General features: G+C 41.1%; 1 protein-coding gene across 1 annotated transcript; it reads right to left on the bottom strand.

The window, feature by feature from the left end:
• Positions 1–5,613: 5,613 nt before the first annotated feature.
• On the bottom strand, positions 5,614–7,439 carry LOC148846390 (putative UPF0481 protein At3g02645). The gene has a single exon (XM_088955614.1). The coding sequence runs from the start codon at positions 7,359–7,361 to the stop codon at positions 5,871–5,873; it is 1,491 nt and encodes a 496-aa protein (XP_088811740.1). The 5' UTR covers positions 7,362–7,439; the 3' UTR covers positions 5,614–5,870.
• Positions 7,440–20,243: the final 12,804 nt, after the last annotated feature.

Genomic DNA, 20,243 nt, shown 5'->3' with positions numbered 1-20,243 from the left:
GCCATGAGAGCTGAAATGGACTCAATGGAGACCAATGGAGTCTAGACTCTAGTGGATCCGCCCCCCGGGGTAAAAGCAATTGGTTGCAAATGGATCTACAAGAGGAAGAAGGGCCCCGATGGTAGGATTGAGACCTTTAAAGCTCGCTTGGTGGCGAAAGGGTATACTCAGAAAGAAGGCATCGACTATGAGGAAACCTTTTCGCCCGTGGCCATGCTTAAATCCATTAGGATCCTGCTAGCTGTAGCAGCGTACCATGACTATGAGATTTGGCAAATGGATGTCAAAACCGCGTTCCTGAATGGAGATCTTAGTGAAGATATCTACATGCAGCAGCCGCAAGGCTTCATTGCTGCTGGTCAGGAACACATGGTATGTAAACTTAATAGATCCATAAATGGACTGAAGCAGGCTTCTAGGAGTTGGAACATCCGTTTTGATTCTGCAATCAAAACGTTTGACTTTGAGCAGAATCCGGATGAGCCCTGTGTTTACAGGAAGTCCAGTGGGGATAAGATCACCTTTTTGGTGTTGTACGTGGACAATATCCTACTCATTGGGAATGATGTAGGAATGTTGACTTCGGTCAAGGTATGGCTATCACAGCAGTTCTCCATGAAAGATCTTGGAGAAGCTTCATACATACTGGGTCTTCAACTCTATAGAGATAGATCGAAGCGGATAATTGGATTATCCCAGGCTGCTTATATTGACAAAATTGTCAAGAGGTACAGCAGGGAGAACTCCAAGAAAGGAAACGTTCCTTTCAGGCACGGAGTCACTCTCTCCAAGAAGATGTCTCCCAAGACTTCTGAGGAGATTGAGAGCATGAGAGACGTTCCCTATGCCTCAGCCGTAGGGAGCATCATGTATGCCATGCTGTGCACTCGCCCGGACATTGCTCAGGCGGTGAGTGTGGTAAGCAGATTCCAGGCAAACCCAGGGCAGGAGCATTGGACTGCTGTAAAGAACATACTCAAATACCTTCGAAGGACAAAAGAGTTTTGTCTGGTATTCGATGGTAGTTCACTGCAAGTTCTGGGATATACCGATGCCGATTTCCAGTCGGATCCAGATGATAGAAAGTCTACATCTGGGTATGTTTTCACGATAGGATCGTGTGCTGTTTGCTAAGCAGCAAACAGGGGTCCACTGCAAACTCCACAATCGAGGCTGAGTACATTGCCGCAAGTGAAGCTGCCAAGGAAGCCGTGTGGATGAAGAAGTTCATACACGAATTGGGAGCGATTCCATCCAGCACATCTCCCATCTCGTTGTTGTGTGACAACAATGGAGCGATCACCCAGGCTAAAGAGCCTCGGGCTCACTCGAAGTCGAAGCACATCGAGAGAAAGTACCATGTACTGCGGGAGATCATTGGTAGAGGGGACGTCCTGATTCAGAAGGTAGCATCAGCGGATAATGTGGTAGACCCATTGACTAAGCCACTGACACAGAAGGTGTTTGAGAAACACGTGGAAAGTATGGGACTCCGATTTGTACCAGATTGGACCTAAGTGCAAGTGGGAGTTGTTAGACAGTTTTTTGTATGCCCTTTGCTTCAATCTGATTTGATGTACTTTTGTTATTTAGTGGAAATAAATAAAGTGCATGTTTGATTCATGTTGTTTGGTTTAATTCTGTGTAAAACCCTAAAACTGGACATTTATAGAGACTCATGTTAGTTTTAAATGTTCACAGCCGTTGGATAAGTCTGGGGAGATTTATCCTGCCAAGGCTGATGCTGATGTGCCACCAAGTGTTGGGATGGCCTGTCTCAGCCACCAAGGTAAGACCCAAGGCACATGCAGTATGGGATTACTTGAATCCTTGAACCGGACCAGATTTCCGGTATTGCCCTGGACCTTGGAGATAGATGGGCAAAATTGAAAAGTTACACCTGACCCCTAGACTCGATTATGACATTTTACTAGGTGTTGGATCAGACTGGCTTTGATATGCCATTCAGTGAGATCCTTAGCGGGGATCAAAACCTGGGTATGTTGGGGCAGTTTGAGAATTCATCTGAGTGGGTGATCATAGTGACAGAATCAGCCACTTTGTCGGACAAAGGGTAATGATCGGGAATGCACTCTCTCTGATGGAAACCAAACTGCCGGCAGTTGATTTCAATCGTTGGAATTTTGTTTTGCAAAATTAATATATTTAGATATATATATGTGTGCGGTTTCAAATTGTTTGCAAATGGTTTTAATTCCCGGGATCCATGTGAGAGGAGAGTGCAGCACTGTTCCTTGCAGCCGAGGGAGAGGTCCTCTCTTGTCGGGCAGTGCTTGATCATTAAGGGCTGAGAGGTTAAGTGTAAGACCATTGAGGATAATACCTGATGGGCTAATCTTGCACCTGCCCACAGTCCTTGGGTTTTTATAAGATGGCTTGGCCTAGGGACCACTTAATGTAAGTGTTGGGCCCATAGGGTCCATATGATAGACTCAAGGGGTTCATTGAGTTTTTCAGTGAATTCGGCTGGGCCTTGTTTTAGAGGCTGGGCCGAACCCATGTGGCTGGTGTGTAGATCAATGCTTGGGTCCCACGCCATACAAAGAAGCCCAACTGGGCAGCAGATTGGAAAGTAATTAGACACTGAACACTTAATGGGCAAAAAGCCCATTTCGAGGTGGGCTGATATGATCACCCATCCATGGGGCGAATTTGAGATTAAAGTTAGTAAAAGGATTGGGAATTTACCCTTATCCACTCTTAGAGACCAAATTCAAATTAGATTTGAATCTGGTAACCTCCTGATAAGATCAGGAGTAAGCTAACTCTATCTGTAAAAAGGATTAAGATTATCCCCTATCCAAATACTGATTTGGATTGGGATAACTCCTAAAAAGGAGGTTTCTTAATCAAGAAGAAAGGAGGAGATTTCGAACCAAGAAAAATCGCAAGAAAGGTTCCTGCGAATTAAGATCATATCTCATACTCTCAAAAAAAAAAAAAAAAGCAGTTCAGCCTTTTTCGTTTTGGAGATCTCCTCCTGCCGCCGCCATCTACCATTGCAAGATTAGATCTTTGCAGAAAAGAAAGTCAAGAAATCTGTTCTTGACATCAGTCTTGCAAGAAAGATTGAAAAAGATTCAGTGTTTAGTACTTCCAGAGGATTCTTGTGAAGGATCCAGTGTGTAGGACGCACCCTACTGGTTCTGTTCCATTCACAGCTGTGTCATCTTCAGCAGGAACGGATCTTGGAGCATTCTTTGGGCATGAACACCAACTTTGGGAGATACTGCTTCTCCGGATCAGGTATATTCCTCCCATTTATCTTTTGGTAGAGATCTGGTTTGATTATGGTTCAAGTAGGATCCTTGAATATTGTATTCTAAATTTAGGGAATATGATTCCCAGTTGGGAGAAGGTAGGAAATTTTTGAAATTCGCCCACCCATTCCGCAACCTTTATGGCGTCCATTAGATGGATCCTACCATTCTTTCATGATGAAGTCAATGCTTATTGGGCATGCCATGCCACCCTTTTTTATTTTTTTTAATTAATCTCAAATGGCACAGATGACGTCATTACAAGCATTGTCTATTTCTACCTATAATTGACCTTTTCTCTAGAGTCTAAGGTCTAAATTGGCCTTTTTCCAAAGTTTAAGGGTTGTTAGAGCCAAAAATCTTTTTTCTGAAAAATGATATCCCATAGAAAGTATTTCAACTTTCTTAGATCCAAGTAAGTGAATTTACCCATGTTAGCATTCTTTCATTTCCTAGGTAAATAAGACCATTTTAGCATAAAAACCCATTATTAAAAGGGACAATTTTGTCCCATCCCAGTATTAGAAACTTCTACCATGTGGTAAAATTACTTACCCACCTAGAAGATGGGTATCACTTACCTGCGTAAGTGAAACCCAGGGAAAATATATTTTCCATTGACCAACTTCCCCTCTAAAAATCCAAAAAAAAAAAAAAAATGAATGGCCCTTTAATATGTAACATGCTATGAAGAAACTTCCTCAAGGCATTAATCGAATCTAAATCATAGAGGTGTAAAGCGTGTTGTGCCGAGTTTTGGGGGTTGGCCTGGCATGGCCCACGGTCTAGGCCCATGCGGGCCCGTGCCATGTCATGCCATGCTGCGGGCCAATGCTGGGTCGGGCTTGGGCCATGCCAGGTTGGGCCACAAGGCGGGCCTTGGGCCTAGGCCGAACCGGGCTGCACTATTTTTTTTTTTTTTGTTTTTTTGAAAATTTTGATTTCTTTTCTAAGTAAAATTGTAAAACTAAAATATTGAACTTTCCTTTGAACTTTGGGAATTGAAAACTATTTAAAAAAAATTAAGAAATGAGAAATCTAAGTTATCTAACACATAAATGAAAAAAAAATACTTAACCAAATTGAAATAAGAATGATGGAAGAACAAATTGGAAGAAAAATAGGAATTTTATTTCATTTAAATTTGAATGGTACAAATTGCAAATATAATGATTGGATCATTGGATACTTGAATGAATGAAATATGAAAATGGAATAAATTAATAAAATATAAAAATACAATATAGTTACAAATTGAAAATAGAAAATTACATTGTTAAAATTTTTTTAAAAATATCAAATAAATTAAATAAAATTAAAAAAAATTATAATAATTTAAAAAAAAATAAAAAAATCTATACAAGTAGTCAAATTCATGAATCATGATTCATGACTTTCATCACCTACTTCGGGTGAAATATCTGGTGTAGTATCATACCCTCCTTTGTCTTGTAATCTATCTTTTGCATCTAGCCAATCTTTAAAGCAAATGTACATCTCTATGCTTTCATAGTTCATTTAGATTCTTTTGTCATCCAGCACCCTGGTACCTGCACTAAAACAAGACTCCGATGGAACTGTAGACACCAGAGGGGTTAGTAGATCACCTGCCATGGCAGCGAGAACTGGATAATGTTTCGAATGTTCACTCCACCAGGCTCAATTATCAAAATTATTTGATCATTCACCTAAATTAGAAAAAAATTTGCTTGTAAATAAAAATTAAGTTCAAAAAATGAGCTTATTGTAAAAGTAGCAGATTTATGCATTCTACTTATTAAATAAAAAAGTTTCTCTTCTACTACTGGGCTCAAGGTCAGAAGTAGAAGATATTGTACAAGTTGTAGGAAACTTCAGATTCATACAAACTGTACATTTCAAAGTTCTACTTATTAATTCTAGCACAAGTCCAACGGTTCTCCTTCTCAACTCTTTTTTTATTATTTAAATATTAATTTTTTTAATATTTTTATCAATAAAATAATAAATTTTTTAATTATTTAAAAAATGCAATTGTTGTTCACATATTGATGCCTTTTCTTTCAATTTATTTATCATATGAAATGCAAAAATTAGACATTTATGATCATTTGTGTAGATCTCCAATAAAATGTATATGAGATACTTAGAATCAAAAGAGTGTGATACACACCACTCCTACAAAATGACACCATGGGTGTGGATTGATCTGATCTACACAATTTATCCACAGTTAATACAGCTGTGGACTGTGATGTGGTGTGACTTGGTCCCTTCCACAGAGTGTGGTATGGACCAATCCACACCCACTAATTTTCCATCCACATTAACAAAAAATGGACGCGGCTGAGGGTGGTTTCAAATGGATTGACAAAAGATCCACCAATATATTTATTAATTACATAAAAGTTCGATCCCAATATACAAAAGAGTAATTCTATGCATACAGACGACAGAGAAAGAGACATAAAAATGTAAGAATATAACAAGAACTTAATAATTAATAATCATGCCTGCAAAGCTATGAGTCTACAAACTCTTATTTAATCTTGCCGAGTCAACCAGAGGAAATTAATATATTAGAAACTGAGCCGAGTCATCTGATCATTGTCAGTTTTTAAACACTGCTTCTCGAGGGAAGGCAGCAAAGAAAGTTTGACAGATAGTTAGGATGAGAAGGAACAGAGCTGCAATAAAGGCTATCGTCGTCCAAGGGCTATTGAAATGGGTATGATAGAGGTTTGCCAAGGATACCTTCCATTCAGTCCTGCAATGAGATTCAATGGAGCTCTTCACATGAGCATATGCACCAGGCTCAGGCGTAACACCGGTCGTCAATGTATTGAAAAGATCTGCCACCTCCTCGTCGCTACCTAGGGCGTTGAGCAGAATTCCTCCCGACCTCAGCTCCTTCACGTCCTCCGCACTATCAATGAGGGAGTCCATGAAGCAGGCGTAGGACGTGACCGCACGGTCGGGAGGACCGCCTTGCCCCATCTCGTAGGCGATAATATTGAGCAGCCTGGATTTGGTTGAGTCATCCACCATGATCACAGGAAGATAGAGCTCCCCACGAAACAATTTGCTATTGAATCTGATGTTCTTCAGTTGGTTTGTGCCGGTCTTCTTGAACTTGATACCTGCATCTTTGAGTTCCTTGATAGAACGGAATGAATACCACTGGCCGCCGGTTGATTGTTGTTCATCAATATTGTTGCTGGTGCTTTCCTCGCCGATGATCTTCCTTCTGAGGAGGTCAAGAAGGTGCTTTGGTTGAACTTGAGCGCTAGGATTACTGGAAGATATTGCTGATGACGACGATGATGTTGGGGTTTGTTTTTCGAGCCTATAATGCCTAATGAGTTTGTCAACAAATGCATTCATCAGAGCATATGGCTCCATATGATACGTCCCAGACGACCGTCTGGACTGCTGCTGCTGCTGGGCAACCGGGACGGATCGGTCTATTTCCAACATCATTCTACTGTACATTTGCCGCCCCTCCCCAGCTTCACGGCGAAGTATAGACTCTACAGACCTTTTAATATTGCAAAATGTCTTGACAAGTTCAAAGGGAAGCTGGTTTTCTAGGAGCATGATATCCTTCACCACGAAAGCCTCTTCCTGGCTGCTCAGCCTCAAGTTATTATCACCACCGGCCACTTCCGATCTTGGCGTCTTAGTGCCGACGGACTGCTCCATGAAGTTCAAGAGGAAGCAGATGTCCAGAAACATCATCCACACAAACGGGTTTTCTACATTCTCAGGCACCGCAACCTCGTACCAATTCTTGGCGTTGATGGTCGCCCTGGTGAAGTTCTGCAAGCACCTTGCAATGACTTCCTCTTCACCGAAGGGAACAGAGTCGTCATCTTGTTTGAAGTATTGTTTCAATGACACAAACTTGTACTGCTCCATGCGCTGAAGATGCGGTTTATCGCTGTGATAAGGACCCAAAGACACCACCGAGGGCTCAAAGCACTGCTTATTTTTCTCATCGCCGCGCATGACGTCCGCTACCCGTGGTATGAAAGAGCTGCTCATTCTAGCATTTATTGCCTCCTCCATTGAAACTCTAATTGTACCCAAAACTTCCTCCATCACAGTCGAGCAATTCTACAAATCAAACGACCAAACAGGAAGAAGAAAAAACATAAAGAAATCAAGCTAACAACAAGGAAAGATAATTTGGTCGATCTAATGCACATGCATAAATATATGGCTGGGCATGTGCTTTCTATTGGAATCTGCATATAAGACCCATGGCCCACATGTGGAGTATGGATACAGCAATTCCCATGCATATATCCCAAATCCATATAACAAGCACCTTCAATGAGCACAAGCACTTTTGTTAGTGCTCATTGCACATGCTTATAAGGGAAAATCTATGATGCAGATATGGTATGAAAAGAGTTTTGACGCCGTGCCGCCCGTGGCCCGGCATGGCCCGACACGAACTTGGACCAGCCCAGTACGATCTGGCACGACGGTCTACAGGTCGTGCCAGGTGATCATGCGGGCCGTGCTAGGCCTGGGATTTTGGGTCCACGGGCCAGTACAGCATGGCACGATCGAGTAGGCCATGCCGCCTGCAGCCTGCGGGTTAGCACGACTTAGCCCGCAGCCTAGCCCAACACAGCCCATGGCACGGCCCGGTACGACCCATATATATATTTTATATATATTTATACTATATATTTATATATATTATATATTATAATTATATAATAATATATAGTATATAATATATTAATAAAATAAATATTTTTTTAATTTTATTATACTAATTTGTTTAATTATTGCATAGATAAGCAATTTTATACACAAAATTCATATAAAGTTAAAATTTTAAGTTTTTTGTCAACTTTTTAAATAAATAGCTTTGGCCCAATACACGGCCCAACCTAGCCCAAGGCTCGGCCCACGGGCCAGCCTGGCTCGTGGCACGACATGACCCGGCATGGGCCCACATGGGCCCAGGCTGTGGGTCGTGCCGGGCCAACCCCCAAATTTTTCATAGGAGAGGATGCCCCGCACAAAGTGCGGGTAGCCCATGGGCCGTGCCGTGCCGGCCCGACACGACCCACTTTACACCTCTAATAAAAACCCACCCATGAATTTTGATAAATAACACCATGTTTCCTACCACTTTTATGATTCTGATTTATTGATCTGCTTATAGAACTCCTGCCACTCCGGATATGCTACCCACAAAATTGTTTCCTGGTCCGGATTTCCTAATCCTTAACTTCCCTCTACATCCCTCTCTACTAATCGATAGAGGAGTTAGGTTTTAGTGTAACAATTAACCTACAGTTTAACCCATCCATTAAATATTCTTTTTAAAAAATATCAATTCTTTATACATTAACTAACCCTTTCTTAAAAAAAAATCCATGGTTTTCAAAACCAGATCGGGTCGAATGGTCAGACTGGAATAAATGGGAGATCGGTTCCATTTTACCCTAGAACTATTATTTCGCTAAAAACTGTTGATTTGACCAACAAACCACTGACCTGGGTGGCCGAACCGTTCAAATTGTCCAACAATTTTGGCTGTTTATTTTATTTTGTTTTATTTTTCTTGTTAGAACGGGCCATCCATTTGGTTCGAACAGTCAAACCATTCAACTCGGGAACCGGACCCCTGGCCGGTTCGTTGTCTGGTTCTATTTTAAAATCCTTGAAAAAATCTATTTGATTTAAGCCTGAATTCTTCTTCCCCATTCTCTCCGTTTCTTAACTTTCTGTTCTATGCTTGATCCTTCACGTACAAAAATCCCCTTTCAGATTTCTCCAAAGGATCAAGAAAAAATTCTCTATAACTCTAACCACAATCCATACCAATCACTAGAAAAGTTCTACTAATTCTGTCGTTCTACCCATCAATATTTGAATCTTCTAAAAGCCAAAAACCAGAGTAGGAGATAATTGATGGGATATATAGCACCTCCAACCATCAACTTCAGCTCATTCTAAAGCCACATCTTTAGTCTTTATTGTTTGCCCTGCCTGTACAAACTATCTGCTTAGAACTGAAGGTTTTCTATTTTACCCATAAGGAATTCAAATTTTCCACAAAACCAAAACCTTCTCATTATTGTTCATAGAAACATAGAAGCTATACTCGTCTCAACATCTTCATCAATAGCAACAAGAAAAACAAATCTAATGTCTAGGGGAGGAAATTGAATGCTTTGCAACAAAACTATATATCAATGCCCAAAAGAACCTCTCTGATTCATGGCTCATATGCAACGTTAATTGTATTAATACCCAAGAGAACTCTAAAGCATATTTTCTTTGGACAGCACCAAGTTTGAGGTTGCGTTTATTTTAATCTTATAAGTTCTAATGGGGATAGTAATCAAATGGTTGATTGGTGGATTGGAATTCATAAGAAAGACATAATGGAGAAAAATTTATGAAGGAAAAATGTTTATTCATCCTCTGGAAGATTTGGAAGTATAGGAATAGGAAAATTTTTGAAAATAAAGAGGACGCCCCCCATCATATTTTGGAGAGAGTGGGAAAGGCTTTCTCTGAGCTTATTGACAATTCTGAACATAACATAGAAAGAAAAAACAGAATCTTATTATTTGGATCCCCCCAAGTATGGTGAAATTAAGATCAATTTTGATGCCTCTCGTTTGAGGGATGGATTTTGTTCTGTGGCAACGATTGTTAGAAACCATATGGCACTTCAAAAAAAGAGGTTTTTGTCGGTGGTCGGTGACTGCCGGCATAAACTTCAGAACTGCCGGATTTGATTTTAGCCGGCGGTCTTTCTTTGTCGGTATAGCCACCATCGGGGAAAGTCATGACCGCCCCAATATCTATTCAAAACCACCCGTAAATGTGGTACCAATTTGGACCATTAAATTAAGCCATTACTGGAAGTTTTCCGAAATTGCCGGCCATCTTGTATTATACCGGCGGTCCTATACTGCCGGCAATGAAATAAAATAAACAAATAAATATTTTTTAAAGATATTATAAATACCGGCATAACAAACCGCCGGTACAAGTAAAAGCGGACCGCCAGCTTGATTTGCTATTTACATGTGTGCCGGCAGTCTAAACCGCCAACATAGACACCAAGGACCGCCGGAGTAGGTTCAAGTAAAAACCCTGCTCTTTTAGGCGGCGGTCATAACCGCCGGCTTTATTTTTAAAAAATTGACCTGCTCCATTAGGCGGCGTCTGGACCACCAGCATAAATTTTGCAAAAAATCGCCGACTTATAAGCCTTACTACGGTGGCGATTAGGTGACCACCGGCTTTGATGACTGTTTTTTATTTTTTTATATGCTATTTTCAACATTTTTTTTTTATATCTGCACTTTATTGATCCACCACTATAATATATACTTAATACACTCTTGCAAATTGATATATGAAAACTTAAACAACTTAAATAAAAGATCGAATGTAAAACTCAATCTATTAATATAACGATTAATCATTATAACAATTTATAAAGAAAACTGAAACACTGTTTTTTCACTTGCAATTTGCAAATTGTTCAAATACAATTTATTGATCTATGACAATTTCTTGTTCCCTTGATCTTTGACTGCTACTGCCTTCATCCCCTGATCTTTGGCTTCTACAACCTTCTTCCCCGGATTATTCATCTTGTTGGAATAATTGGAACTTTTCAGGGCAACCAGGAATTGATAATCCTAAAACACCCCTAACTGTACATGGATTACAAGCAACTCCTTATGAAGCTCTTCTAATGCAAGGATTCCTGATGAAACCAACTCCTTATGAAGCAACTCCTTACAAGCAATGTTTCAGGGCAATCGGAGATTGTTCATCTTTGGCTTCTATACCATGAGAAACCATATGAAGCTCTTCTAATGCAAGGATTCCTGATATGTCGATGTTCATCAAATCTGTCACCAGAAGCCCAGTTATCCATCTGCATGGAAATAATTATATAGAACACTACACAAGCACACTTCATTACCTTTTCCTTGAGCAAATTTTAGAAGGCTTTAGTGTCAATGTCTTCTAGAAGGCTCTCATTGCATGCTTTTTTCAGGTCAGAGATGTCGTACTTTTCACCTGCACGGAGAAGTGCAAGACGGTGGGTCAGAAACTCATCCTGTTGGATGTTGCCATAGATGTAGTTCAGGAAAGCCTGGCAAGCTTCAATTGACATGTCTGTGAAAGCCTGTATATTACATGACAAATCACAACCGAGAGAGGAGTCAAGGGAACAAGATAATACAGGCAAGTAACGTAACAAAGCTTTCCTGGACTAAAAATCATAGCTAAATGAGTAGCCTATAGTCTTAAATGGCATCAGAATGTCTCTAATCTCTCATAGCCAGAATGTGCAACACATACACAGAATGCAACTCCATTTAACTTTCCTATATGGAAAATCTTTTGGGACAAGACTTAGTTGGACAGCAATCATCTGAACTATCAGCATTAATTTAGAAAAGGTGCCATGAGATGTTCAGGTTATATGCAAGATTGATACTTCAGATGATTATAGTCCTCCTCTGATGCTGCAAACTTGCAATTGTAAGACCAGAAGTTTCAAAATTCATCCAGAATAAAAGTTAAGGGCATTTATTTATTTGTTACAGCAATCAACCTTCTATCTGTTAGTAATACGAACTTAGTATTTTTCTTTTGTAGAACAGAATTGAACTGGGAAAAAGAGAGAGAGAGAGAGGGGGGGTAACACTTAAGGGAAAAGATGGCAGAGAGAGAGAATCATACGTTTGGCGATGAGATCTTCAAATCAAGGAACTCGACGTCAATAATGAACTTCCCGGTTAACGGAGTATCAATCACCCAAAAAAAATCGGCGTTACTTTTTATTTGTTTGTTTGTTATTCCTGCAATCTCAAGTAACATTTAATAAGTTCACGAAGAAAGCAAGAAGTTGTTCTTTTGCCATGGATATGCTGTTTTAGAAAAAAGGGGAACTAAACTAATTAGGCTCAAGTAAAAAATAAGTAAACAAATATTGTGCACTTACCCGGATGAACCAGTGGCTTTCAATCTCCCAAAGAACATATGACTAGAATGATGAAGGATGCAATTGGGGGGTTGTCTCTCATTAGATTTGATATTTCTGGGTATAGTTTAATGGACAATACCCGATTCTTCTCTACCGATAAATGCCTTCAAGACCAGAAAATTTTGAAGAAAAAAAAAACATAAGGATTAATTCTTCTAATTCCATCTTTCTAAGAAAAAAAATGTTACAAAGATCAACACAGAGAGAGAGAGAGAGAGAGCGCACAAAAAAAGGTCATTTCATTTTTGAACTTTGTATACAGAATAGAATGGATTGAACTGAAAAGAAATAATTACAATTTTCTATCTTTGAGAGATAATGAGATGATCGTTCGAAATGTTTGTTGAAATTGGGGAAAGGCAAGAATTGATTGGATGTCTCACCAATTTCAGTTGCCCATCTTGAAAGGATCGGATTTCCGGTAGGTGCAGGAAGGCAAGCCAAGCTGTCGATCTTCCATTGGGCGAGACGGGACATGGTATCGACTCTGTAAGCTGAGGAATCGATCATCCTAGTGAAGGGGAGAGCAGCAGTGATCTCATGGATGCAGTCGAATATGCCGTCGAAGAATTCGCTAGGCTTTCCCAGGTTGACTCCCAGAGAGACCACTCCTCATAAACATGGAAGAAGAGGCAGCACCAAACTTAACTCTGCTGCACTGACTCTGGCCACTATCAATCTCCTACCCAACCCCAAGCTCTTAAACAAACTTGGAGTCCCTGTGAAAGTTTCGGACACGCAAGGATTTTGAACTTGCTTTACGCGATTGAAGGCGAGAGTTGCAGAGACTGAGAAACAGAGAGAGAGAGATTCATAGAAACCAAGAAGGTAATGCATCGAGATTCATGGAAACCAAAATTTTTTTTGCGAGAGATTCATTGTTTGGTATTGACGACCCCCTCTCTTGGCGCAACTAAAACCTTTTTGGCGGGACCCCTAAAATTATATCTTAATTTTTTATTATTTTTAATTTTATTTGTTAATAACAAACGTCGGGATGCATGGCGCATTACGTTATCCCTGTTTTAATTAAAATTTGACCGTCGGCTACTAAATGGGACATTTTTTGTTCGAATTTGCCAATCTTTCCTGACATTAATTATGACCGCCGGCCTAGGCCGTTTTTCCTATAGCGTGGATAAAACCTGGGAAGTTAACTTGGTGCAATTAGATTGAGGGTGATTCGAAGATCATTATTTGCTGTTTAAAAGGGTAGATATCTCCCCTGTGGAATCTTAGGAGCATCATCTCGGGATGCTTAAAGCTGAAGGAGTCGTTGGAGAGAGGTGTATGTTACAGGCACATGTTCAGAGGTGGCAGTGTCATCTCTATTTTTTCTTTTAATTCTTGTAAACTTTATAGGGATCTTTATTTTATTTGCTTTAGTGACTGTTGGGGTCGTGCTTCCCCACGTCTTGTGTAACACATTTTTTTCATATAAAAAAAAAAAAAAAAAATCCTACAACCTGGAATGCTGAACCAGTTGAAGATTATTTCTTTATCCTTGGAGAAATTGAAAAGGGGCTTCCATTAAAAAAACTACGGTAAAGTTTTACTGATTATCAAAGGCTAAGAAGATAGAATGGGAAAGTGGAATTCGTGTATAAATAAAATAGACATTTTTGTTTCGTTTTTCAAGCCTAATAAGGCATAAGATTTTTTTAATTTTTTAGGAATGTTTATAATATGCGTAAAAATAGGTAATTTCTTTAAGGGAGAATGACCGTTCAGCACAGGATCAGAATTTTTAGGCCCCAAGTACAAATGGGGTGGGTGCCAGCTCAGATTTGATGCCAATTCATGGTGGACATTGGTGTGAAGAGTGGGGGCTTTTGACATTTGTGGATGTTTACAACTCTACAGTGGAAATCAGAAATTTGCATTGGGCCTGTCCGTACTTCTCCGTTTCTTTAAGAGAGTATCTAACAGGAGGGATAAGGCATTGGTCATTCATTACATTAGATAGTCATTGGCAACTTGAATCATTTTATTGGGATAGTAGAGACTAGGGAGGGGAGTAGAAGGAAGTTAGTAAGAAATCCAGCTGATTGTTCCCACGTACCTACCCACAGACCACAACAGCTCTGTATTAGGAACATCTCCCTATGAATGACAAGGGAGTTATTCCCAGTGTGTAGTTGTAATTCTCTATGCATAGAGGCCGGATCTGCTCCTCACACCTAGTGCCTCACTGGTGCCTCACACGTACATCCTATCATGCATTGGGAACATCTCCCGTACTTCATGGGAGATGTTCCCAATGCACAGTAGATGTGCCTGTGAGGCACCCATTTGTGAGGAGCAGATCCCGTCTCGTATACATAGTCATGATAAAGAATGAACTAACTGAAAGAATGATAGGATCCATCTAATGGACATCAAGAAAGGTAAGGAATGGGGGCGAATTTCAAAAAAAAATTTCCTACATTCTTCCAACTAGGAATCATATTCCCTAAATTTAGAATACATTATTCAATGATCCTACTTGAACCATAAACAAACCAGATCTGAACCAAAATGAAAGATGAAGGATTATACCTGATCCGGAGAAATAATATCTCCCAAAGTTGGTGTTCACGCCCAAAGAAGTGACCAAGATCCGCTCCTGCTGAAGATGACACAGCTGTGGATGGAACAGAACCAGCAGGGTGCGTCCTACACACTGGATTCTTCACAAGAACCCTCAGGAAACCTTGAACATCGAATCCTTTTGTCTTTCTTGCAAGACTATTGTCAAGAACTGCTTTCTTGACTTCCTGTTGCTGCAAAGGTCCAATCTTCCAGCAGGTAGTGGCGGCGGCTGAAAGAGGAGAAGTCCAGGGACGAAGAGGGCAGAATTGTCTCTTCTCTCTAGAGTCTGTGAGAGATCAAATCTCAGATTGCAGGATGTGTTTCTTTTCTCTCTAAAACCCCCTAGTTCGAAATCTGATATTTCTGCTTGGGTTTTCTCCTCTTCTTCTTGATTAAGTTAATCAACACCTGATCTTATCGGGAGGTTACCATATTCAAATCTAATTTGAATTTGGTCTCTTAGAGTGGATAAAGTCAATGACCCAATCCTTTTACTAACACTAATCTCAGATTCACCCCATGAACTGGTGATCATATCAGCCCAGTTCGAAATGGGCTTTTGGCCCATTAGGTGTTCAGTGTTTAACTAGTTTCCAACTTGCTGCCCAATTGGGATTATTTGTATGGCGTGGGACCCAAGCATTGATCTACACACCAGCCACATGGGTTCGGCCCAACCTTTATTATAAGGCCCAGCCGAATTCACTGAAACAATCAATGACCCCCTTGAGCCCATCACATGGACCCTATGGGCCCAACACTTACATTAAGTGGTCCCTGGGCCAAGCCATCTTATAAAAACCCAGGGACTATGGGCAGGTGCAAGATTAGCCCATCAGGTATTATCCTAAATGGTCTTATACTTAACCTCTCAGCCCTTAATGATCAAGCACTGCCCGACAAGAGAAGACCTCTCTCTCGGCTGCAAGGAACAGTGCCGCACTCTCTACTCACATGGATCCCTGGAATTAAAACCTTTTGCAAATCTTTTGAAACCGTACATATACATATATATATATATATATATATATATATATATCTTAATTTTGCAAAACAAAATTCCAATGATTGAAATCAACTGCTGGCAGTTTGGTTTCCATCAGAGAGAGTGCATTGCCGATCATTACCATTGTCCGACAAAATGGCTGATCCTGTCACTATGATCACTCACTCAGATGAATTCTCAGACTGCCCCAACATGTCCAGGTTTTGACCCCCACTAAGGATCTCACTGATTGACACATCAAAGACAGCCCGATCCGACACCTAGTGATGTGTCATAATCGAGTCTAGGGGTCAGGTGTAACTTTTCAGTTTTGCCCATCTGTCTCCAAGGTCTAGGGCAATACTGGAAATCTGGTCCGGTTCAAGGGTTCAAGCAATCCCATACTACATGTGCCTTGGGTCTTACCCTGATGGCCGAAACAAGCCATCCCAACACTTGGTGGCACACTAGTATCAGCCTTGGCAGGATAAATCTCCACAGACTTATCCAATGGCTGTGAACATTTAAAACTAACACAAGTTTCTATAAGTGTCCAGTTTTAGGGTCTTACACAAAATTATACCAAACAACATGAATCAAACATGCACTTAAATTTATTTCCACTAAATAACAAAAGTACATAAAATCTGATTGAAGCTAAGGGCATACAAGACTGTCTAACAGCTCCCACTTGCACTTAGGTCCAATCTGGTACAAGCCGGAGTCCCATACTTTTCACGTGTTTCTCAAACACCTTCTGTGCCAGTGGCTTAGTCAATGGGTCTGCCACATTATCCACTGATGCTACCATATGAATTAGGAAGTCCCCTCTACCAACGATCTCCCGCAGTACATGGTACCTCCTCTCGATGTGCTTTGACTTCGAGTGGGCCCGAGGCTCTTTAGCCTGGGCGATCGCTCCATTGTTGTCACACAACAATGGGATGGGTGATGTGCTGGACGAAATCACTCCCAATTCGTGTATGAATTTCTTCATCCACACGGCTTCCTTGGCAGCTTCACTTGCGGCAATGTACTCGGCCTCGGTTGTGGAGTCTACAATGGACCCCTGTTTGCTGCTTTTCCAGCAAACAGCACACGATCCTATCGTGAAAACATACCCTGATGTAGACCTTCTATCATCTGGATCCGACTGGAAATCGGCATCGGTATACCCCATAACTTGTAGTGAACTACCATCGAATACCAGACAAAACTCTTTTGCCCTTCGAAGGTATTTAAGTATGTTCTTCACAACAGTCCAATGCTCCTGCCCTTGGTTAGCCTGGAATCTGCTTACCACACTCACCGCCTGAGCTATGTCAGGGCGAGTGCACAGCATGGCATGCATGATGCTCCCTACGGCTGAGGCATAGGGAACGTCTCTCATGCCCTCAATCTCCTCAGAAGTCTTGGGAGACATCTTCTTGGAGAGAATTACTCCATGTCTGAAAGGAACATTTCCTTTCTTGGAGTTTTCCATGTTGTACCTTTTGACAATTTTGTCAATGTAAGCAGCCTGGGATAATCCAATTATCCGATTCGATCTATCTCTATAGAGTCAAAGACCCAGTATGTATGAAGCTTCTCCAAGATCTTTCATGGAAAACTGTTGTGACAGCCATATCTTGACCAAAGTCAACATTCCTACATCATTCCCAATGAGTAGGATATCATCCACGTACAATACTAAAAAAGTAATCTTATCCCCACTGGACTTCCTGTAAACACAGGGCTCATCCGGATTCTGCTCAAAGTCAAACGTTTTGACAGCAAAATCAAAACGGATGTTCCAACTCCTAGAAGCCTACTTCAGTCCATATATGGATCTATTGAGATTACATACCATGTGTTCCTGACCAGCAGCAATAAAGCCTTGCGGCTACTGCATGTAGATATCTTCACTAAGATCTCCATTTAGGAACGTGGTTTTGACATCCATTTTCCAAATCTCGTAGTTATGGTATGCTGCTACAGCTAGCAAGATCCTAATGGATTTAAGCATGGCCACGGGCGAAAAGGTTTCCTCATAATCGATGCCTTCTTTCTGAGTATACCCGTTCGCCACTAAGCGAGCTTTGTAGGTTTCAATCCTGCCATCAGGGCCCTTCTTCCTCTTGTAGATCCATTTGCAACCAATTGCTTTTACCCCGGAGGGCGGATCCACTAGAGTCCAGACTCCATTGGTCTCCATTGAGTCCATCTCAGCTCTCATGGCCTTCACCCACTTCTGGGAATCTATGTCTAACATAGCTTCCGCGTAAGTCACGGGATCCTCTTCACTAGTCAAGGCTTCCACCAAGTAGGTATCCTGGTTATAACCATATCGGACTGGTGGTCTGGATACCCGGGTGGACCTTCTAGGTTGGTCACTACCAGGAACTTGAGGGGACATCTCCCACTGCTCATGAGCTCTCCTCATCAAGAACTATTTCCTGACGATGAGTGTCCATGATGTATTCAGATTCTAAGAATTGGGCGTTTCGACTACAGAACACTTTCTGCTCACTTGGGTCATAGAATAGATAACCCATTGAATCCTTTGGGTAGCCTATAAATAGGCAACGACTGGTTTTGGATTCCAACTTGTCCGCACTTGTTCTTCTAACGTGTGTAGGACAACCCCAAATCTTCAAGTGTCTTACACTTGGCTTCCTTCCGGTCCATAGTTCATATGGAGTTTTCGGAACTAATTTGGTTGGAACCCGATTCAGCACGTAGATAGCAGTCTCTAATGCATATCCCCAAAAGGATGTGGGTAATTCTGAGCATATGAGAAGTGACCGGACCATGTCCAACAAGGTCCTATTCCTCCTCTCTGAAACACCGTTGAGTTGTGGTGTAGTAGGAGGAGCTAGTTGTGACACTACCCCATTGTCCTTTAAGTAGTCCCTGAATTCTTCAGAGAGATACTCGCCACCTCAATCCGATCGAAGGGCCTTAACTTCTCTCCCTAACTATTTCTCGACTTCCTGTCTGAACTCTCTGAACTTTTCAAAGGATTCAGATTTGTGTCTCATTAGGTACACGTAACCATATCATGAAAAATCATCTATAAAAGTGATGAAGTACACGTGTTGATTCTGTGTCCTAACACTCAGGGCACCACATACATCAATATGTATTAGGTCAAGTGTGCCTCCATATCTTTCAGGCTTACCATCAAATGGCCGCTTAGTCATCTTACCTTGAAGGCAAGGCTCACAAGTGGGAAGATTTGCTATGGTTAGAAAATCCAAAGGACCATCCTTTACCAGTCTTGTGATTTAGTCAATACCGATATGGCCAAGTCGGTAATGCCAGAGGCACGTGGAATTAATTGTATCACGATTCCTTTTCTTGTGATTTTCGACCGACGTAGTTTCAGTTAGGTTAGTTTCTAGAGAATGATGTAGAACATAGAGACCATTCTCTAGTTCCCCGCATGCAATGAATTTGTTATTCCGTTTAACAGTAATCATATTACTAAAATAAACAGTATATCCATCAGCACACAGTTTAGAAAAAGAAATTAAATTTCTTCTCAAGTTCTGTACATAAAGACAATCTTTAAGTATAAGGGCTCCTTCTCTAAAAACTAATTCTACGGTTCCTATCGCCGCAGCTGCAACACTTGCAGTCGTTCCCAAGAAAAGTGTCACTTCGCCATCACTCAATCTTCTGCTAACTTTGAACCCCTACAGTGAGTTACACGCATGAGTTGAAGCCCCGGAGTCAACACACCAGGACACAGAAGTAACTAACATATTAGTTTCTATGACACAAGTTTTGATGTTACCTTTCTTAGATTCTAGGTAGGCAGGAGAGTCCCTCTTCTAGTGGCCGGTCTGTTTGTAGAAGTGACAGACATTCGATGCCTTGTTCTTCTTCTGCTTCTTGGGTTTGGCAGCTTTCTTCTGGGGCTTCTTTGCCTTTCTCTTTTTCTTGCCCGATTTGTTAGCTTCAGCAAGCATAGCCACAAGCTCATCCTTCTTTAAAAGATCCTCGGCCCTCTGCAACATATTGCTGAGTTCCTGGACGCTGACATTCAGCTTATTCATATTGTAGTTCATAGTGAACGAATTGAAGGAAGAGGTGAAAGAATTCAGGATGGCATCCACTTGCGTGCCAAGATCTAGCCCGGATCCAAGGGCTTCAAGTTCGTTAATGTATCCCATCATCCAAAGACAATGGTCATGAACTTCCTGCCCCTTGGACATCTGCACGGTCATGAACAATTTCAGGACCTTCTGTCGAGTAGAACGGTTTTGCTCTTCATACATTGTTCTTAGACTGTCCAATATGTCCTTGGCAAGTTCGATCTTATCGAACTGCCTCTGTATTGAGTTGTCTAATGAGGCAATGATAAAGCAGCGGGCTAGGGAGTTCTTATCCTCTC

This window comes from Nelumbo lutea, chromosome 7 (genome assembly GCF_056320005.1).
Source record: "Nelumbo lutea isolate HS-2025 chromosome 7, American lotus-T2T, whole genome shotgun sequence".
Lineage (NCBI taxonomy): Eukaryota > Viridiplantae > Streptophyta > Magnoliopsida > Proteales > Nelumbonaceae > Nelumbo > Nelumbo lutea.
Note: the sequence above shows the minus strand (reverse complement) of the source record. Positions and strands in the feature narration are given on the sequence as shown.

Excerpts from the sequence above, each read along its gene's own strand:
- LOC148846390 (XM_088955614.1), bottom strand. The coding sequence starts at position 7,361 with ATGGAGGAAGTTTTGGGTACAATTAGAGTTTCAATGGAGGAGGCAATA.